This window comes from Ruditapes philippinarum, unplaced genomic scaffold (assembly GCF_026571515.1).
Source record: "Ruditapes philippinarum isolate M1 unplaced genomic scaffold, ASM2657151v2 ctg3974_1_1_1_1, whole genome shotgun sequence".
NCBI classification, from domain to species: domain Eukaryota; kingdom Metazoa; phylum Mollusca; class Bivalvia; order Venerida; family Veneridae; genus Ruditapes; species Ruditapes philippinarum.
The window spans coordinates 48,710-71,835 of record NW_026853242.1 but is presented as its reverse complement, the minus strand read 5'-3'; the positions used below and the strand labels follow the sequence as shown (position 1 = coordinate 71,835).

Sequence of the window (23,126 nt, the reverse complement as noted above, 5' to 3'; positions counted from 1 at the left end):
TACACATATAAAGAAAATCAATGACCCCCCGGGGCGGGGCCAATTTTGACCCCAGGTCTTTTATTTGAACAAACTTTGTAGACACTCACTAAAAGATGTTTCATGCTTAATATCTTAACTCTAGCTATTTGGGTTTTTTCAAAGGAGTTTTTTTAAGTTTTTGCTATACACATATAAGGAAAATCAATGACCCCCGGGGCGGTGCCAATTTTGACCCAAGGGCTTTTATTTGAACAAACTTGGTAGACACCTATTAGAACATGTTTGATGCTAAATATCTTAGCCATAGCTCTTTGATTTCTTTAAAAGAAGATTTTTTAAGTTTTTACTATATGCATATAGGGAAAATCAATGACCCCCCGGGGCGGGGCCAATTTTAACCCCAGGGCTTTTATTTGAACAAACTTGGTAGACACTTATTAGAACATGTTTTATGCTAAATATCTTAGCTCTAACTCTTTTGGATCTTTAAAAGAAGATTTTTTAAGTTTTTACTATATGCATATAGGGAAAATCAATGACCCCCTGGGGCGGGGCCAATTTTGACCCCAGGGCTTTTATTTGAACAAACTTGGTAGACACCTATTAGAACATGTTTGATGCTAAATATCTTAGCAAATAAAGTCGTTACTTACTTACTTACTTACTTACTATATGCATATAGGGAAAAATCAATGACCCCCCGGGGCGGAGCCAATTTTAACCCCAGGGCTTTTATTTGAACAAACTTGGTAGACACTTATTAGAACATGTTTTATGCTAAATATCTTAGCTCTAACTCTTTTGGATCTTTAAAAGAAGATTTTTTAAGTTTTTACTATATGCATATAGGGAAAATCAATGACCCCCTGGGGCGGGGCCAATTTTGACCCCAGGGCTTTTATTTGAACAAACTTGGTAGACACCTATTAGAACATGTTTGATGCTCAATATCTTAGCCATAGCTCTTTGAGTTCTTTAAAAAAAGATTTTTTAAGTTTTTACTATATGCATATAGGGAAAATCAATGACCCCCCGGGGCGGGGCCAATTTTGACCCCAGGGCTTTTATTTGAACAAACTTGGTAGACACCCATTAGAACATGTTTCATGCTAAATATCTTAGCTCTAGCTCTTTGGGTTCTTTAAAAGAAGATTTTTTAAGTTTTTACTATATGCATATAGTTAAAAACAATGACACCCCTGGGGCGGGGCCAATTTTGACCCCAGGGCTTTTATTTGAACAAACTTGGTAGACACCCATTAGAACATGTTTCATGCTAAATATCTTAGCTCTAGCTCTTTGGGTTCTTTAAAAGAAGATTTTTTAAGTTTTTACTATATGCATATAGGGAAAATCTATGACCCCCTGGGGCGGGGCCAATTTTGACCCCAGGGCTTTTATTTGAACAAACTTGGTAGACACTCACTAGAAGATGTTTCATGCCAAATATCTAAGCTCTACCTCTTATGGTTTTTGAAAAGAAGATATTTATAGTTTTTTCTTTCGGTTGCCATGGCAACCAGAGTTCTGCATGGAATTAAATTCTTTGAACAATTTTTAAAGGTGACCACCAAAGGAACATTCCTGTGAAGTTTGGATGAAATTGGCTTAGTGGTTTATGAGGAGATGTCATTTAAAGTAAAAGTTTACGGACGGACGACGGACGCCGGACGGACGCCGGACGGACGGACGCCGGACGAAAAGCGATCACAAAAGCTCACCCTGTCACTTTGTGACAGGTGAGCTAAAAAATAAAAAGTAAAATTTACTGAATCTATTTTTCCTGATATTCAGTGTTGTCAAAGTAATATCTGGTGTGGCCATGTGGTAAAGATGTCAGACTAGTAATCTAAAGATTGCTGGCCGTGTAGGTTCAGGCCCTAACAGAGGCAAGCCCTTGTTCCTTTGGGCAAGAAACTTTATATTCATTGCTTATTACTGGTTCCAGGAACGGTTTCAAGTGTTTCAATAAGCTTATAGTTTCCAACACAATCAAATAAATTTGTATAAACTATCCCTGGTGGCTTTTGATAGGGATACTGATTTATTGTATTCATTATTATTGAGAGGAATTTTGAATGTCAACAGTATCAATCCGCTTCACACTGCACATATAATTTTTACATTCAAAAGATTACCAATTCACGCAGATAAATAATCTATAAGTTGCAGTACCGGTACATACCTTAACTTCTTTGGATCCTTTAATACTGCCAAATGAGGGTTTAAGCCCATGACCAACCTGCCATATGATACTCTCTGGAGGTTGGCGATCAAACGGCCAGTTGCCATTTAATAACTCGTACCATACAGTGCTGAAACAGTAATTTCACTTTTGAGAATATAAATTATTTACATCAATTCAAAAAAAATAAGATAACCTTCTGTTAAAACTTATTGAATAGAATTTCAGATGTTATTTGTATCAGATTACCAGAAGTTTCCTCCACTATTTACAGGTCTTCCATTTAGTTCCAAAGACTGCAAAATGTCTGGCATTGGAAGTCACATTATATAGGCAAAGAAGAAAGAAAAGAGTCATATTTTGAATGTAAAAAAAAAAACAAAAAAATCCCAAACATCTACTAATGAAAGCCCTTTATTTAATTCCTAAAGTGGCATCAATAGAATCTATTATTGGGTTAATGGGAGGAAATTCCAACCTGAAGGTTATGCTGAAACAAACTTTGTCAAGTATTTTTTATGGCTACAGAATGCAGCCCACAAAAAAAACACATGGTTCATTTAAAATACTGTCCACCTCTATTGATCTAATATAGCAGACATTTTCAATATAACAATGTGATATGGTTTCATTTTTTATACATGTGCTATTTATTTTATTGTTTTATCATGTACTGGATATGTTTTACTATGTTCTTACATATCATTGAAATAAATCTATGTACAGGGCCTATTTTCCTTATATAGCAGGAGTTGTAACCAAAGACAAATTCTTTAAAATCATGCAGTATTCCGCAAAAATTGAATTTACATCAAGTTTTTTCTTCCTCTTTTATACTGCGTCATTTTCCCCAAAATTACAGACAGGGCTGCTTCCCCACCCTGTGAAAAAAACAACCCTGATCTATGATAAACTTACCCGAATGCATAAACATCTGACATTTCTGAGAAAGGAAGTTCTGTGTTAGCGTAAGCAGCCCCCGCCTGCAGGGACTTAATAATCTCTGGTGAGAGATAACACAACCAACCTGGTGGGATCTGTAACCTATCTGAATGCCTAAAATATAAATATTTATCATATCTTGTATTATTACTCACTCACAATGTTTTTTTCTTGTTTTTTTTTCTTCATGAAATGTAATATCTTTTTATCAAATAGCTTTATTATACTATTGCAATGTGGTTTTAGTGATAAAACCATTTTCTATAGTCTATTTTAAGATTCATGACATAATTTCACACCTGTAACTACTATTTCGCCTATTGGAATAACTCTTGCATCAATCCCCATTCCTATGTATAATATTGTAGTACCAGAATATTTACAAGAGGGCCATGATGGCCCTGAGGTCGCTCACCTGTATATAGGCCCCCCCAACCCCCACCCCCCCACCCCCAACGTTGCAGAGCCAATTTAACCCAAGGGCTTTTATTTGCACAAACTTGGTAGACACCCGTAAGAAGATGTTTCATGCTAAACATTTAAGCTCTATCTCATTGGGCTTTTTAAAAGAAGATTTTTTTTAAGTTTTGACTATACACATATAGTTAAAAACAATGACACCCCTGGGGCCGGGCCAGTTTTGACCCCAGGGCTTTTATTTGAACATACTTTGTAGACACTTACTAGAAGATGTTTCATGCTTAATATCTAAACTCTAGCTATTTGGGTTTTTTCAAAGAAGATTTAAAGTTTTTGCTAAACACATATAAAGAAAATCAATGACCCCCGGGGTGGGGCCAATTTTGACCCCTGGGCTTGTATTTGAACAAACTTGGTAGACACCTATTAGAACATGTTTGATGCTCAATATCTTAGCCATAGCTCTTTGAGTTCTTTAAAAGAAGATTTTTTAAGTTTTTACTATATGCATATAGGGAAAATCAATGACCCCCCGGGGCGGGGCCAATTTTCACCCCAGGGCTTTTATTTGAACAAACTTGGTAGACACCCATTAGAACATGTTTCATGCTAAATATCTTAGCTCTAGCTCTTTGGGTTCTTTAAAAGAAGATTTTTTAAGTTTTTACTATATGCATATAGGGAAAATCAATGACCCCCCGGGGCGGGGCCAATTTTGACCCCAGGGCTTTTATTTGAACAAACTTGGTAGACACACACTAGAAGATGTTTCATGCCAAATATCTAAGCTCTAGCTCTTTGAGTTCTTTAAAAGAAGATTTTTAAGTTTTTACTATATGCATATTGGGAAAATCAATGACCCCCGGGGCGAGGCCAATTTTGACCCCAGGGCTTTTATTTGAACAAACTTGGTAGACACCTATTAGAACATGTTTCATGCTAAATATCTTAGCCCTAGCTCTTTGAGTTCTTTAAAAGAAGATTTTTTAAGTTTTTACTATATGCATATAGGGAAAATCAATGACCCCCGGGTCGGGGCCAATTTTCACCCCAGGGCTTTTATTTGAACAAACTTGGTATTTTCACCCCAGGGCTTTTATTTGAACAAACTTGGTAGACACCCATTAGAACATGTTTCATGCTAAATATCTTAGCTCTAGCTCTTTGGGTTCTTTAAAAGAAGATTTTTTAAATTTTTACTATATGCATATAGGGAAAATCAATGACCCCCCCGGCGGGGCCAATTTTGACCCCAGGGCTTTTATTTGAACAAACTTGGTAGACACTCACTAGAAGATGTTTCATGCCAAATATCTAAGCTCTAGCTCTTATGGTTTTTTAAAAGAAGATATTTAAAGTTTTTTCTTTCGGTTGCCATGGCAACCAGAGTTTTGCATGGAATTAAATTCTTTGAACAATTTTTAAAGGTGACCACCAAAGGAACATTCCTGTGAAGTTTGGATGAAATTGGCTTAGTGGTTTATGAGGAGATGTCATTTAAAGTAAAAGTTTACGGACGGACGGACGGAATATTGGGTTTTTTCAAAGAAGATTTAAAGTTTTTGCTAATCACATATAAAGAAAATCAATGACCCCCGGGGCGGGGCCAATTTTGACCCCTGGGCTTGTATTTGAACAAACTTGGTAGACACCTATTAGAACATGTTTGATGCTCAATATCTTAGCCATAGCTCTTTGAGTTCTTTAAAAGAAGATTTTTTAAGTTTTTACTATATGCATATAGGGAAAATCAATGACCCCCCGGGGCGGGGCCAATTTTCACCCCCAGGGCTTTTATTTGAACAAACTTGGTAGAACCCATTAGAACACGTTTCATGCTAAATATCTTAGCTCTAGCTCTTTGGGTTCTTTAAAAGAAGATTTTTTAAGTTTTTACTATATGCATATAGGGAAATTCAATGACCCCCGGGGCGGGGCCAATTTTGACCCCAGGGCTTTTATTTGAACAAACTTGGTAGACACACACTAGAAGATGTTTCATGCCAAATATCTAAGCTCTAGCTCTTTGAGTTCTTTAAAAGAAGATTTTTAAGTTTTTACACTATGCATATAGGGAAAATCAATGACCCCCGGGGTGGGGCCAATTTTCACCCCAGGGCTTTTATTTGAACAAACTTGGTAGACACCCATTAGAACATGTTTCATGCTAAATATCTTAGCTCTAGCTCTTTGGGTTCTTTAAATGAAGATTTTTTAAGTTTTTACTATATGCATATAGGGAAAATCAATGACCCCCCGGGGCGGGGCCAATTTTGACCCCAGGGCTTTTATTTGAACAAACTTAGTAGACACTCACTAGAAGATGTTTCATGCCAAATATCTCAGCTCTAGCTCTTTGAGTTCTTTAACCCATTACTTCATGAGCATTTTGTGAAAAATGGCTGTTTTCATTGAAAAGTCTCCCGTTACAAGTTCAAATTGCTATGATACTATAAAAACTGCTTCAACACTAATCAAACTTGGCACAAATGTTGACTGGACCATTGCCCTTGCAACAACATGATCAGGCTTAAATTTTCTGTTACCATGGCAACGAGGGGACATCTCAAAATTGCCAAAAATCACTATTTTGCATTGATTTTTTGCATCAAAATTGATTTCAAAGTGCTGTAACTTTTCAATGGATTGAGATAGAGTCAAATGCTTTTCAACGTTGGTTACATGTTACCTTATGATCAATCTGGGGTCATTTACAGCCTCTCACAAGTCCAAAATTTTCTTGGCGATGAGGGGAACTCCGCCCCCCTTCAAACCCCCCCAAACAGAAGGGGGCACATCCCCCTTCTGGCAAGCCCCTGATGTATCTTTTGGTTGGGGGGCCGCGCCGAAAAAGAGGTCACTTTTTTTAACAACATTTCTCAAACAAAAACAAGTGTTGGGGGCCTAAATAAGGCATTTTTCATTATTTGAGACAACAAAAAAAGGGGGGGAGTGAAAAAGGCGTTAAAAGGCGTGTATATGAAGTAATGGGTTAAAAGAAGATTTTTTAAGTTTTTACTATATGCATATAGGGAAAATCAATGACCCCCCCGGGGCGGGGCCAATTTTCACCCCAGGGCTTTTATTTGAACAAACTTGGTAGACACCCATAAGAACATGTTTCATGCTAAATATCTTAGGTCTAGCTCTTTGGGTTTTTTAAAAGAGAATTTTTTAAGTTTTTACTATATGCATATAGGGAAAATCAATGACCCCCCGGGGCGGGGCCAATTTTGTCCCCAGGGCTTTTATTTGAACAAACTTGGTAGACACTCACTAGAAGATGTTTCATGCCAAATATCTAAGCTCTAGCTCTTATGGTTTTTTAAAAGAAGATATTTAAAGTTTTTTCTTTCGGTTGCCATGGCAACCAGAGTTTTGCATGGAATAATATTCTTTGAACAAATTTTAAAGGTGACCACCAAAGGAACATTCCTGTGAAGTTTGGGTGAAATTGGCTTAGTGGTTTATGAGGAGATGTCATTTAAAGTAAAAGTTTACAGACGGACGGACGGACGGACGCCGGACGAAAAGCGATCACAAAAGCTCACCCTGTCACTTTGTGACAGGTGAGCTAAAAATGAATGAAAATATCGCTTGAACATATAGTTTGCACACATCACAAGTAATATATTTGAAATTTTGCATTTATTTTGTACTCTCTTAAGTCTATGTATTGATTTGATATAATGAAATACTGTTCTGTTCTCATAAATTTTTTTCTCTATATTTCAGCCAGATAAGTTATCCTATCATCATATGGACTTTCTTCTTGCTTCTGTTACTAAAAACAGACTCTATATAAACAAAGTATTTACTCACCTGTTGGCATGACAGAGTTTGGTAACATTAAACAAACCAAAATCTGTGATCACTACTTTATCCTTGTCAAAGAAAATATTCTTTGTCTTCAAGTCTTTATGCACAATACCTTTAGCATGCAAGTATCCCATACCCTGAAAATAAATATCGAATATTTAGTTTTAAGTTTACAAGACTAATATATTTCAATATGTAGATTGCACACAAATGATTGGTGTATATAAAGTATATAGATTGTAACAGATCAAAAACATTTCTTTTGAATATGAGAATGTATAAATGAGAAGTGTTGGCTTTGTGGTAAAGGGTGTTGACGTTTTCTTCACAAACAAATTGAACATTTTCTGCGATTGTGACCATATTGAACATGTGACAGTTCTGTTAGTTACAGTAGATTCATAATTTGAAGCCTAATTTATAGACACCTACCTTCCACTATTCCATACAAAAAGAAGAATTATCAACACAATGTTAAGTTAAAATGAAGGTGAACATTTACTCCTCAACATCCCTCTGCCTTCTTTATTCCCCCCACCCCCACAATGTTCAGAGGTAAAATAAAGGTGAACATACCTGAGACACCTGCTGTGCTATAATTATACTTTTACTCATAGGAAACTTCTCTTTTCTAACATGTAATAATGTGTACAATGAGCTGCCTCGACATAAACTGAAACAATAATCAGAACAATAATTAAAATATAAATGGCAATAATTCTGAAAAAAAAATATATTAAATTCTTAAATCATTTTGTTAAATTTTGGTTAAAAAGAAATAAAGTAGGACTTGTGCATGGAAGAAATTGTTTATGCCAAACCTGCGGTATTCAACAATACAATAACCTGTTTTCCATTAAAGATGAAACTGTAACAGACTTGGATTGATAAAGCCATATAAATAATCAGAAATATATTTGTTTTGCTCGTTTATTTTGATGGATTTTAGGTCACAAAGAAACTGTAATGGTCATATGGTGACATTCAAGCTGTAGTGGTAGAGGAAGACCTCAGGTGCTCCCCTCAGGTGCTCCTTTGTGACTCATTACAGAAAACTAGCAGGCACCTGAGTAGAATTACTGGCCTTTTGGAGTTAACTGGATAGCTTCCTTATATACAAGAATCTAATGGGACTCCAACCTAAAGTGGTAAGGGGGCTTTCAGTCACCTATAGTGTTTAAGCCCCCCCAGTGTTTTAAGTGACAGAAATATCTGATAACTTACCTAGTTACTATAGCAAGATGTGGAGGTTTCATACAAGCACCCATGAACAACACTAAATTCTCATGACGTGTTTTTCTCAACATTGCAACCTGAAACACCAAAAAACAAATTAAACAAACATCTATAATTCCACCTGTTTGTAACCTTAAATTTTCATTGGTTAATCATGATGTTTATATAGTCTATATTAATAATATACACAGCTGCTGCAAATATATAAATCAATTTTCATTTTAATAAAAGAAATTAATTTTGCAATATTATAAATTCATTAAGCAAGTTTAATAGCCCATTGAAAAAAATGGCTGGTTGTCTGCTGTATAACTCTCACCATGCTATAAATAAGTTTTGACCCATTTTTACTGGAATGATCAGTCTGCAATGGTCCCATAGGTAGTTTGTTTGTTTCATTTTACGCCTTTTCCCAACAGCATTTCAGTCTTATAGATAGGTAGTTTCCTAACCATCACTCCCGGAGAGTTACACCAGTACTAGACTACCTTCCTCCGTGCTAGACTACCAAAACATCTCACGGGGATCGAACCCACGCCATAGAGGTAACTGGATTAGAAGTCATTGACTCTTAACCTGTCGACCACGGAGGCGATTCCATATGTAGAATATGTGATTACAGTACGACCTCAGCAGAGCAACCCCCTTCGGGAGACAAAGATGTTTAGTTGTTGCTGAGATATATTGCTCTAAAGAGGTAAAATTTATTTCAATGTTTTACTTTCGGAGGAGAAGAAACTGTTGTTATAAAGTGGTGACAGCTCTACAGAGGTGACTGCTCGATAGAGGTAAGTGCCCTATAGAGGTAACTGCTTAACAGAGGACCACTCTGAAGAGATTGCACTGTATTTCTGTAGATGTCAGCACAAGTTATTTATAGATTATAGCAATAATTTACCTCTAATTTGAAAGCAGACAGCTGTGCAGCATTATCAGTATCTGGATCCATGTTTAACATCTTGATGGCCACATCTCCATGCCACTGACCCCTGTAGCAATATAAACAATTTTAAACAATTTCTCTCAGGTATGTTTCATTTAATTTATTTTCAAATTCTCTTTTCCTTCTTTTTTTTTTTTTGAACTTACATGAATAAATGTTATCCGGCACTTGGCAAATGTGAGTTATTCCATCCTAATCACCCAGTACAACAAACTTTTACCATTATATCTTCAAGGTGCACTACCATTAACAAAAGTTAAGTCAACCTGTTGCGCTTATTTTTGAAACTTTAACTGTAATTAATGTTTGTACCCCCTGATTAGCTTGGAAAAAACCAAATTATTCTTAAATAGGGCATAAGTCTATTACTTACACTGTTATAAACAAAAGTGTCTTTTATTATTTTTTATCTCTTAATAAAATTTTTTAATCTTTAGAAAATCTTATGCAACAATGGTATTGGCACAATTACAAGGCTGCTATTTTCTAGTTTTGTTTGTCGAAGAATACTTCAATCTATGCCTTATTTTAGGCAATTATAGATCTTGGCGATGCCGTCAACTTTTCTTATAGTACTTTTATGGTCTCAATACATAAAAGAATTTCTTTTAAGTTTTAAATGTGCATCATTTAAAAGTGTAGTGAATGATTAAGTCTTAAACCACTAAACTTAAGAAGCCCTTCTTCTTAGTTATAACAAAATATGAAGATTTCTACCAACATTCCAGCACAATAAGTCACATCAACACGGTAAAAGGTCTTACGAAGACTTCCAGCTTTACTGGTCCATGTATACCTCAGATGCCTTTTCAAGCATTATTTTAGGCAAAAGCAGTATTGCATATAAAAACTTTATAAACAAACACTTACTTGTATACAGTACCAAATCGTCCTGTACCTATAGGATCATCTTGTATCAATTCTTCATATGGAATGTCCCACTCCTTTAAAGCTACTGAAAGCTGATAACATAACAATAAAGATTAATTTATTGCTTTATTGTAAGTGAAAACATCAAGGGCAATATTTTCCTAAACTGTCCTCAAAATAATTGTTTTTGACAAGTTTTGTTTATGAATCTCATTTGAATCTCATTAAAATTATGAAATATTAATAATCCATTTTGATTTAGAATTTTACTGCATGAAACATAATTCAATGTCTATAGCAAAAACTGGAAATTATGAAGTAGGAATATAATGTTAGTGCTGCGACAAAACAGCTTTAATCACTGAAGCATTGCTTTTATAAAATTCTAAATCTCTAAAATAATAACAGCTAACATTTCTATATTAACATAGGTTATTTAAGGTACTTACACTATAAACTCTTTTCCAGGTATGTTGACCTAAGGGATCATCCTGGCTATCTACAGAATCTACCCTGTCCAGCAGGGTCACTTCAGATGTATTACTCTGCAATAAAAACAAATAATTTCTTATTATTTTTAAATATATTACTAGCAATACAATTACTCAGGAACTCTGGATTTGAGAATATTTTGGGTTTTCCAAGCTAATCTGTGATTACAACAATCTTTTACAGTTACATCTTCAGAATTAAGCTCAACACTGAACAGGTTGACTTTTCTATTGTGACCTGCACTGAACCATAAACAATTAGATGTAATGGGATAAAGTTTGTAATCCTCAAGGAATATTATATTAACTAGAACTGCCACTATCATGGTGTAAATACCCCCGCATACCACTTTGTCAGAATCAACAGTGGCCATTTAGAGCTCAAGGACAACCTCCCTGCCAAATCTGAGGTTACTTAGCCAGTGTATTGCTTAGTTATGTATTCTACATGCTTCAAAAGTGAAAATGTCAAAATCAATACATTGCCGACAGGACATTCTTTAGCAATTGAGAAGAAAAGCTTTCTTTTTTTCAAGGTCACTGTGACCTTGACCTTTTGACCTAGTGACCTCAAAATCAATAGGGGTCACCTTATAGTCATGATCAACATCCATGCCAAATATGAAGACTGTGGGTCAAAGGAATCTTAAGTTATTGGGCGGACAAGCTTTTTGAAGTCAAGGCCCCTGTGACCTTGACCTTTGACCTAGTGACCTCAAAATCATTAGGGGTCATCTACTAATCATGACTAACCTCCATGCCAAATATGACAACTGTGGGTCAAATGAATCTTAAGTTATTGGGCGGACAAGCTTTTTGAATTCAAGGCCCCTGTGACCTTGACCTTTGACCTGGTGACCTCTAAATCAATAGGGGTCATCTACTAATCATGACTAACCTCCATGCCAAATATGACGACTGTAGGTCAAAGGAATCTTAAGTTATTGGGCGGACAAGCTTTTTGAAGTCAAGGCCCCTGTGACCTTGACCTTTGACCTAGTGACCTCAAAATCAATAGGGGTCATCTACTAATCATGACTAACCTCCATGCCAAATATGACGACTGTGGGTCAAAGGAATCGTAAGTTATTGGGCGGACAAGCTTTTTGAAGTCAAGGCCCCTGTGACCTTGACCTTTGACCTGGTGACCTCAAAATCAATAGGGGTCATCTACTAATCATGACTAACCTCCATGCCAAATATGACAACTGTAGGTCAAAGGAATCTTAAGTTATTGGGCGGACAAGCTTTTTGAAGTCAAGGCCTCTGTGACCTTGACCTTTGACCTAGTGACCTCAAAATCAATAGGGGTCATCTACTAATCATGACTAACCTCCATGCCAAATATGACAACTGTAGGTCAAAGGAATCTTAAGTTATTGGGCGGACAAGAAAAAAACGACGGACGGCCGGACGGCCAGACGGCCGGACGGACGGACAAGCTGATTCAAGTATACCCCCCTTACAACTTTGTTGTGCGGGGGTATAATTATGCAGTTTTCCCCTGAAATTCATTTTGCAAAGTGTTCTTTTCTTCCTGTTTGGCAAAAGTAATAACACTTTAATTTCCCTATAATTTAAGCAAAGGGTCCCTTTCTCTACCTTAGACAAAGAAAAAGCACTGCAAGTATTCAAAGTTTAAAGTTAGAATAAAATTGTTTACTTACATCAACAATAGTTTTATCGCTGTCATTGGATGTATTTGTGCTTACCACATCTCTGCAACAAAAAAACATTATGTATCAGTAAACATTGATCAATCATATATACTGTAAGCAGAGAAAAAATATATTTTTAACCAACAAGGAAATTTATACACTGATGTCCACTTACAGTTTTGTTTGCTAATCAAGTGTGTTCACTATTGAAAGCTCCCTACTCTGGCCTTTTATTTGACTAACAATAGAATTAACCACAAACACTAACATGTATTTATTTATTAAAGTCTCATCTATATACATGGTACAATATAATACAACATTAAATATATCTTAAGAACATGTATATAACCATTCTATAAAGAATTACAGGAGACTACAAATGTATAAAACACATAAATATATATATAGCATTTTATAATTATGACTATTTACATGATAAAACTATGCTCTATGTAAAGACTATGGTAGAATAGTTAAGAATAAAACAGTACGACTTTGTAGTTAAAAGAGGAGCACTTATGTCATTAAAAAAAAAAAAAAAAAAAAAAAAAAAAAAAAAAAAACATGTGTTCTTTTGTTTACAAATAGGTTGTGGTGAAATTCATATTTTAATGACCTGATTTGACAATCTGAATTATATAGGATGAGGATCTGTCCATTAACTCAAGATATTTTTGGGGGGAGGAGGGCATCAACAAAATCCTAATATATCATGGAAAGGGGACGTATACTTATCATGTTTTGCAATTAAGTATGCTTGATTAATTCTATGATTCAAGCAATATGCTAACTCCCGAATAAAAATAGTTTGGGTTTTTCCAAGCTTATCCAGGTAAACAAGCAAACGTTTACAGTTACAGCTTCGAAAATTAGTGAAACAGGTTCAACGGTAGTGCTCTGTTAAGTTATAAGGGTAAGAGTTTGTTTATACCTGGGAATAAGCTTGGAAAAGCCAATATTTGTTTATTTCTAGACAACATTTATTTCTCAACTTCATAATGAAAAGAAATGATTTAAAATTCCAAATTTAAAAGATGTCTAAAAAACAAAGAAATAAGGAATAAATATACACATCTTTGTCCACAATTCAAACATGACCTAAACTTGATAAAGTAAAGATAATAAACTTACACATCTTTATCCCAGTCCGTAGAGAAGACTGGCTCTGTTTGTGTTACATCTGTATTACTCTCGGATAATAACGTATCTGCGAGGATAACAAAAATAACTTTCAATACAACACTTTATGAGCAGACCTGGGGTAATCATTAATCGTAATCATCGATTTTTAATTGATTACATGTTTACAGTGTAATCATCATGTAATTGATTACCTTGCTCAAAATTGATTACATTAATTGTAATTAATCAATTACAGCTTAAATTCAGTCTGTAATTATGATTACAATTTGATTGATGTTGATTACTTTCAGATTTTACATGAAACTATTGAAATTCAAAGGATTTATTTCACATGTTGGAGTTTAACTTATACTCCTTTAAAATGATCTTTAATAAATTATGAGAAAATGTCACAATTTCTTTTTCAAATTTTAAATGATTAAGAAACAATTTAGATTATTTTTTTTTTTTTGGTGTTTTTTTCCTTCAATCTCTTTAAGTCTAAGTTATTTTGACCTTATCACCCTCAAAATAGAGTTTTTTAAGTAAAATACAAACAAATAAAAGAAATTTATTTCAGACAGAAAGCAAAACTACACTTAACAAGTAAAATATGAACAAAACAAACTGGTATAAAAGTAAAGTAAGATGTCATTTACCTGGAAATTGGAATGAGTGTATATTGTGTACATGAGGTGATGGATATGGTGAAGGTGAGGTGTACGTTCCCGACGACATGCCGTGTGGGATCGGTGAGGAATGTGTTGATGAGTTGGATGATGAAGCGGAGCTCGAGTCCGGCACTGGAAATGCTGGCAACACATGCTTTCCGTGATGTGGTAACTCGGGCGTTCTTCTCGGATTTGAGGCACCTTTAAAACAGAAATATATACATGTGTCATTAACCTTCGAGTATATCACATGTGAAAATAAATACCAATATTAGCTTAACTTATCAAATATAATTCTTGGATACCAATGATTTTTAAAAACTTGTCTGAATCCCTACAACAAGCAAAAGTACAAACACACAAAACACACACACACACATATACATAAAAGATTTCTAAATATTATTACAAAGTATATGAAAAAAAGCTTATAAAATCTGATGTAAAATGTTTTTTTTAAAAAGGCATAGTACATATGATATATCTATAAGCTATGGTGCAACTTTCACCATAATAATCCCACGCCAGCACACAACAGGTTGTACAAAAACACACACAAGCAATATCTACACAAACTTCTCACACTGTGCTTTAAAGCTTACGCCTTTTCGGCTTCTTTAACAATGTCGTTAATTGATTCAAAAAGGAATGAGAAGGCCGGTTCTCAGGGTATACTATAAAATAAAATTGGTTTTAGAATTTCATTATTCAGTAAGACAACAAGAACAGCCAGACTCAAAGGGATAACTTTATCTTAATTCTTCAACTACCTTTACCATGATATATCATCTGTGTAATGAACTTTACCTGCTTTAAAGACTAACAAGGCCTAAAATGATATTATTTTTTAATCGTACTATCTCTGGTATTCTGTTACAGATTCAAAAAAGTTACTCATTGACCATATACTGAGTCACCTTTTTTCTTGTGTTTTAGCAATTAGTACAGTGATTTTAGTATTTTGTATGAAAGTCAAAATACCTCTGAGTTTACATTTTGATACTTTTATGACAAATTATTTCTCATTCTGCCTTTTTTTCTTCTTCAGGTGAAAAGCTTCTTTTTACAACACAACATAACACATGTGTGCCCATTCTTCAGAAAGAAACTCTTAACATTTCTGAGGCTTTATAAGCCTTTAAATAAGTGTCAGAATTTTCAAATTTTTCATTCTTCATTGAAAGTATTTCAATATTAGGGCTGGGGCGAGTATCCGAGTACTCGGATAATCACGAATCAAACTAAAAAAATTGATTTTGAATATTCGTTATCACAGAGATCGTTGAATTGCGATCTAATTTTTTTTATATACATTCACTGTTTCTCACACTCTTAAAATCGAGAAAAATACGATTTGAGTATAAATTATATGAAGTTTACCTTAATATAATTTGCCGATTAAAGACCATGTACCATGATGCTGAGCTTAGGGATGTAATTGGTTTCAAAAGACAAAACAAAAATACTTATCCAAAGAATTAAAACATAAACAGTCATAGTTTATATTCTATATGTTTCATGTTTAGAATTGTTTTTTGTTTTATTTAAATAAACATGTTTTTATAACTAATGTACACGTTTTTATGGGTGTCTTGATAACAATAGATCTGTGGTTCGATTTGTGAATCGTAAGTGCTGAATTGTGGTTCGGATAGGATCGTCACTTATCCGACGATCCACACCCCTATTCAATATCAAACTACTAAACGCAAGCAACTAACACTATAGAATATGGTCAGAATGAGATAATGAGCCCTCTTTTATCTTCGGAGTTATTGGCAAGACATTGTACAGCTAGCATGAAGACACTTATAAAAGTCAATAAAGTACTTACCTTCAAAGTATGTTTTATTGGCCAAGTTGACCATTTCTTCTGAAAGACCGCAGCTTGGAGCTTCTCTATGTACACAATCTTTATGACACTTAAATCTACAAATAAAATAAAGGTACATTTTCTTATATTTATCAATCTTATACAGTAGTTCATGAAAATTTGCATATAAAATGTTTATCACTAATCAAGAAAGCCTTGTCACTTGAGTCACATCGTCAGATACCCATGGTCGATTAACATGTAACATAACGTAACATGTTATGGTAATGGTTAGGCAGTGGGTATCTGACAATGCTTGAGTCACAGAAACCACATAGTCACAGAAACCACAGGTTTTTTGTGTAGCACTAGTACACCAATTATAATTATATATGAAAATTATTATTACTCTTTTCAGTTTTTTTTAACATTATAGAAATGCCACTGGACATTTTTTTCCTCAGATCTGATGTCAGTTTGGCTTATTAACTTGGGTGTAAATTCTAAGATCATTCCCTGACCCCATATATTCAAGAATGATCATTTCTATTGTGCAAAATAACACAAAAATGAAAAGTATTGCAATGCTCAAATTACATAAAAATCATGTCCATTGCACAATTTACACAAATTTTGAACTCATTCAGATTCTCAAAAGCTCATTGAGTAGCTCATTAGAGCTCATTCTACATTCCTAAAGACAAAGGTAGTCTTAATACAGATGATGAAGTTGAAATAAGTTGCAGATCAGTTTGTAACATTCTAACAAACTATTAAGGCATGTAGGTAGGAGACCTCAAAATGAGATTTTGTGTTATGAAAATGAAAACCAAATGCACTTAGTAACCACTGTAGTGAAACATGCAAGAGTTGTAAGGACAGTTGCTGCTAGTGTATGACATTGGGGACAGAAAGTTTTCAAGGTAGTGAATCAGTCTAGAATGAGAAGTGATTTCTGTGATTGAATTTGGCACCTTAATATAACTAAACGCAATAAGCCAATAACTATTGTTTGTTTGTTTGGAAATTACATCACACCGACACAGTATAGGTCATTTGGCGACATTCCAGCTTTACTGGTGGAGGCAGACATCAGGTGCCCTTCCGTGCATTATTCCAGGCACAAACGGGCACCTGCGTAGAATCACCAAAGTTCCGTAAGCTAGCTGGATAGCTACCTCACATGAAAGAATCCAAAGTCTCCGTTGGGATTTGAACCCACAGCATTGGGGGGCAAGTGGTTTGAAGTCAACGACCTTAACCACTCGACCCAATAACTATTGAACTCTTAAATGTTGAATTGATCGCTACAATCTTGATAATTATGTTTTTCCTTTAAAGCTTCAGGACTATTAGAAGGAACTGTACACTGTATGTAGTGATTGATAATAATTGTGTTCTATATTGAAAATCTAACATAAACAAGATATGTTTGTAAAACATGTATGCCCCCTATCAGCAGCCAATTAGTCATGTGAAAAGGTTATTATGCATGACTTCTGACCCAGTGATCAAACAATTAATAAGGGTTATCAAGTATCTACTGGTCATGACCTTAACCTTTGACCCCTTGACCCAAAACTCAATAGGGGTCATCTACTGATCATGACCAATCACCATATCAAGTTTGAAGTCCCTAGGCCTAAGGGTTCTTTCGTTATTGATCGGAAACCGTTTTTACCTACAAAGTCAATGTAACCTTGACCTTTGACCCCTTAACCCCAAAATCAATAGGGGTCATCTGCTGGTCATGACCAATCACCATACCAAGTTTGAAGTTCCTAGGCCTAAGGGTTCTTTCGTAATTGATCTGAAATCGTTTTTACCTACAAGGTCAATGTGACCTTGACCTTTGACCCCTTAACCCCAAAATCAATAGGGGTCATCTGCTGGTCATGACCAATCACCATACCAAGATTGAAGTTCCTAGGCCTAAGGGTTCTTTTGTTAATGATCAGAAACCGTTTTTACCTAAAAGGTCAATGTGACCTTGACCTTTGACCCCTTGACCCCAAAATCAATAGGGGTCATCTACTGATCATGACCAATCACCATACCAAGTTTGAAGTTCTTAGGCCTTAAAGTTCTTTAGTTATAGATCAGAAACCGTTATTGCTTACAAGGTCAATGTGACCTTGACCTTTGACCCCTTGACTCCAAAATCAATAGGGGTCATCTACTGATCATGACCAATCATCATACCAAGTTTGAAGTTCCTAGGCCTTAAAGTTCTTTAGTTATTGATTGGAAACTGTTTTTGCTTACAAGGTCAATGTGACCTTGACCTTTGCCCCCTTGACCCCAAAATCAATAGGGATCATCTACTGATCATGACCAATCACCATACCAAGTTTGAAGTTCCTAGGCTTTAAGGTTCTTTAGTTATTGATCGGAAACCGTTTTTGCTTACAAGGTCAATGTGACCTTGACCTTTGACCCTTTGACCCCAAAATTAATAGGGGTCATCTACTGGTCATGACCAATCACCATACCAAGTTTGAAGTTCCTAGGCCTTAAGGTTCTTTAGTTATTGATCGGAAACCGTTTTTGCTTACCAGGTCAATGTTACCTTGACCTTTGACCCCTTGACCCCCAAAATCAATAGGGGTCATCTACTGGTCATGACCAATCACCATATCAAGTTTGAAGTTCCTAGGCCTAAGGGTTCTTTAGTTATCACTCGGAAACCATTTGGTCTACGGACAGACGGACCGACAAGTGCAAAGCAATATACCCCCTTTTCTTCGAAATGGGGGCATAATTACATAGTTTTTCCATAACTTATTGAACTGGTCAACTGAACTTTTCATTTTGTTTCAAGTTGTCAGTAACAATAGACTTATTCAATGCAGTTATAGCATTTATTTACAAGTGACAGAAAATTGTCACAAAACCTGTAATACATATGTTCAAGTAACCAGCCAAGAAATATCAACTCACAAAGTCCCCCGATAACATGCGCTAGGACATTAGCAGAAGTTCAAACTGTGATGAAAGATTTGTTGAAATCAATGAAATCTCAAGAGTTGTGCACGGAAGAAATTGCTTACGCCAACTTGCCCCATTTGCTCATGCACAGATATTCACAAAAGTCATTACCAGAGTTTTTCATTTGAAAAATCTTATTTTAAACTTAACAGCCTGGAAGAATCATTGATTTACTGCTATTAGTTAGCAATTTTAGCCGAGTCAAGCATTGCCAGATGATTGAGGAAAATTGTAGACAAGACTGGGGCATTCATACAGCATAAATCATGTAGAAGATTCAATTTAGATGCTGCTGACCTACTTACCTTAAAAGGTCTTTTTGTAGTTTTCTAAAACAATGTGTTTTTCTTCATTTAATGACATGCCTTACAAAATGTTGACAATTTCTACCAATCCAAATCATTACAAATCATGATCATGATTGATTAAGCAAATTAAACCCTACTTATTCTAAACTAGATGTTTTAGATACAAGTGCAACCATACCAATTGGAATATCATTAAAACTTTAAAACTCAGTTCAGGTTCAGCTTTATCTATTAAATTTCTAACCAAAAGTCAACAACATATGCACAAAATAAAGACCAAGGATTACCAGGATATTCCAGTCTCTTTTTTCGCTCAAAATTTAGGATGAGTCTCATCTTAATTTTTACTCTAACACATTAAGGAAGGAGAAGACAGGGTTGACAATATTGTGCTTAAAGACATATCAAGGGGACAAGTACAGTATCTTGAAAATGCAACTCAATCAAATAATACTTTTTGATAAAGACAAAAACTGCAATTTCCCAAATGAAGAAGCAGCAACACAAAATCTTAACATCCCTGATCCCTTCGCTTACAAACCCTATAACAAGTAGAGAAACTGAAAGCGAACAGCATGAATTCTGATCAGACTGCGCGGATGCGCAGGCTTGTCTGGATACATGCTGGTTGCAAACACATTATGTTGGTTTTTGTTGTGACGCAGCTCATATGTGCATACTTACTTGCAATATTTACATTGTTTTCCTCTAAATATAGTTTTACCACATACATCACAGGTGCTACCAAACAATAACTTGGTAATTAATCTGAAATAGAAACAGACAATTTTAAGTAATCTACAAAACAAATAGATGTATCAATTAAATTTGCTAATAAGGGTTTGTTCCCACAAGATTTTTTAATTTGAGCCGCGCCAGGAAAAAAACCAATATAGTGCGTTTGCGACCAGCATGGATCCTGATCAGACCGCGCGGATGGGCAGGCTAGTCTGGATCCATGCTGGTTGCAAACCAATTATGTTGGTTTTGTCATGACGCCGCTCATTTATCTAAGAAACCTAATGGCACACTTTGATGTATTACCTAAAAATTCTTGTTGTTGTTTTTTTTTAAACATTTTAGGCTCTTACAAAACTATGCCAATAATATAGTTTGCACTCAAATAAAGTGCCTGTAATGCACAATTACATCTCTATTGAAAGAACAATGCTAAAGTTTCATAAATTAAATATTTTGCAAAAAATCAAGGAATAAACAGTATTGCTTGTTTATACAGTTGATTTTTATGTCTCTTTTCACACATTTTTGTCACCTCTTAGTGGTTGAATCACCAAACTGGCTTTCCTTGGTAACTAACCAGTAATTACCTATTGCTCTGCAAGTGATGATTTCAGAATTTGATGGAGAGTGACATATAACCATTAGATTACTTGTATTATAAGAGGATCAAATTAAAGACAGTGACTACTTGTTACAAATCTGATGCTCTCTGTAAAACATACACTAGAGCAATTAGAGCATTGTTCATACAAAAATTTGGGAGCTAACAAAATAGTGGTAAAAAGAAGTAAAAGTATGGCCATCTTGAAAACCTAATTTTGCTAAAATATAAATGGTTATAAAAATGCTCTCGAGGCCATTTATAACAACTATTAGTAACTTACTTGTGGTTAATTTGATGTTTCATCACATGAGGACCAATCATACTTGGCACCATTAATGATCCTGTATAACACACAAAAAAATACACCATAAACTTCTATATTACATACAACATTCTATAGCAATCAAATTATCAAAACTTTTATAACGTATGTATATTTAATTAAAAATATTGTGTTTGCCTTGAACTTTAATCAAAATCTAACTACATATAATTAGACCAATGTTTCTTCTAAACTTACAAACCTAATGACTTTAAGCTAAAAAATACATTATGAGTTGCTTATCACTATTTTCTCAAGTCTATAACACTCCATCTTTACCAATTTACACAAGCTAACAAGTTACATTCTCAGCGCTCTCCAAAACATTTTTTGACCATAACATATTCATTATATGAATTACATACCATCTCCTAACTGGCCTTGTACATAAGGTGGGGAATGATTGGTAGTTGAACTATACCGTGAGGCGGTCCACGACTACTTCTACCAGTTCATGCTCGTTAGACGGTCGTCTAATCGCGCAATATGTCCATGAACTGCCAACCCTAATATCACGTAAAGTAATTACTGCCTAAATTTAGATCCTTAATGTGTTTCTTCTTACCAGACCTATAAAATAAAATATTCAACAATCACATTACTATTTTCTGTATATGATTTACTAGCTAAACTCATCATAAACCAATGGACTATAACTTCAGTTAAATGCTTTCTGAACTTTTGAACTTTTTTTCCTATAAAATGTATCGTGTTGATAGTTAAAGGTAACTAAGGGACTTCAATGTATCAAAGACTTTCAATGTACCAGAACAAATAACCTAAACTTAACTTAATTAACTCACAACATCCAATTTCATACTAAAAATTCTATTTTCAATAAATTAATTTTACATCAAAAATCAGTGAATATTGAGGATATTAATTCATAACCATCAACCTACATCTTAATCAATGTTTTGAGAACATGCTTGTTATAAAACTTTTTACCCCAAAATGAAATAGAGGATATTTGTTTGTTTGTGTGTAAGATGAAATTTTATTTCATCGTGTGGGCTTTAAAAACAGTATTCTCACGAGTGGTGTAGCCACTAGTGAGAATACTGTTTTTAAAGTTCACGAGATGAAATACAATTACATCTTACACAAAAAACAGACAAATTTTCTTTTTATTTTATGCTTTAAAACAAGTTAAAACGAAATTTCCATAATTTTAACATTAATATTAAAATCTGTTTCCCCCAATCGAGAGCCCCATTTAGAGGGAATTTCTAATTAAAAACAAGAAGTCTTGAGCTGAAAAATAAGTCCGCCAATCAAGGTTAAATGACGGTGATATTTATTCATTTTATTAAAAAAATATGAATGATCGTTTGTTTTAATAATAAAAACAAACAATTCTTGTAGGAGAAAAAGTCCAACCATCCATCTATATTTCTGTTTCTTACTGCGAATTTATATTAGACCTGGCTTTGTAAAATGTTTGCGGCAGCCATTTTTTAAAGTTGTCTATTTCATGGGAGGAAAATAATTGAGTAAGATTCAGAAGGATATAATTTGGATTTGTTAGTCATACACCTTTTTAAAAGAAAGACAAGCAATTATCATAGTATTGCAAGCAATCCATAAGTCCCCTACCGTTAAGAGCCCAAGCAACATTCTGAAGGGCCATTGGCCATTCACTAAGGTTCCTATTTTAAGTAAATTTGTTGAAAAAGTTCTTTAAAAGTGATCATAGGAAACAGTTTTTATGTACAGACAGACGGACTGAAGGACACTCTAAAGTTATTTTTTAAACATCCCTGTTATCAAAATATAACATTTTTAAAATCCTATCATGACTGAAGAAGTTGGAGTAAAATTACCAATTTCTCAAAAGAAAGTCTAAGTTCAAAAGGGGCATAATTCTGGAAATAGTAGTCTGCTAGAGTATTGAAACACTCACAAATGTTTGAGTATAGACAATAGAGAAACATTTATATGAAGTTTGAAGTAGATATCCATTCAGAAAAAGAAAAGTTATTTAAAAAACAATGTTTTTTTTCAATGA

General features: G+C 34.7%; 1 protein-coding gene across 1 annotated transcript in view; it reads right to left on the bottom strand.

Annotated features, from left to right (window-relative positions):
- Nucleotides 1-23,126, bottom strand: part of LOC132736240 (kinase suppressor of Ras 2-like) — a 39,589-nt gene that overhangs the window by 1,760 nt on the left and 14,703 nt on the right. The window contains exons 6-21 of the mRNA XM_060723335.1: nucleotides 21,635-21,688; nucleotides 21,484-21,533; nucleotides 21,077-21,137; nucleotides 20,136-20,219; nucleotides 16,177-16,271; nucleotides 14,331-14,543; nucleotides 13,681-13,756; nucleotides 12,556-12,607; nucleotides 10,847-10,942; nucleotides 10,398-10,489; nucleotides 9,483-9,573; nucleotides 8,573-8,661; nucleotides 7,925-8,021; nucleotides 7,352-7,485; nucleotides 3,086-3,223; nucleotides 2,168-2,297 (exon numbers count right to left, since the gene is read on the bottom strand). Of these exons, the coding sequence (XP_060579318.1) occupies nucleotides 2,168-2,297; nucleotides 3,086-3,223; nucleotides 7,352-7,485; nucleotides 7,925-8,021; nucleotides 8,573-8,661; nucleotides 9,483-9,573; nucleotides 10,398-10,489; nucleotides 10,847-10,942; nucleotides 12,556-12,607; nucleotides 13,681-13,756; nucleotides 14,331-14,543; nucleotides 16,177-16,271; nucleotides 20,136-20,219; nucleotides 21,077-21,137; nucleotides 21,484-21,533; nucleotides 21,635-21,688 (1,552 nt within the window). The remainder of the gene's footprint in view (nucleotides 1-2,167; nucleotides 2,298-3,085; nucleotides 3,224-7,351; nucleotides 7,486-7,924; nucleotides 8,022-8,572; nucleotides 8,662-9,482; nucleotides 9,574-10,397; nucleotides 10,490-10,846; nucleotides 10,943-12,555; nucleotides 12,608-13,680; nucleotides 13,757-14,330; nucleotides 14,544-16,176; nucleotides 16,272-20,135; nucleotides 20,220-21,076; nucleotides 21,138-21,483; nucleotides 21,534-21,634; nucleotides 21,689-23,126) is intronic.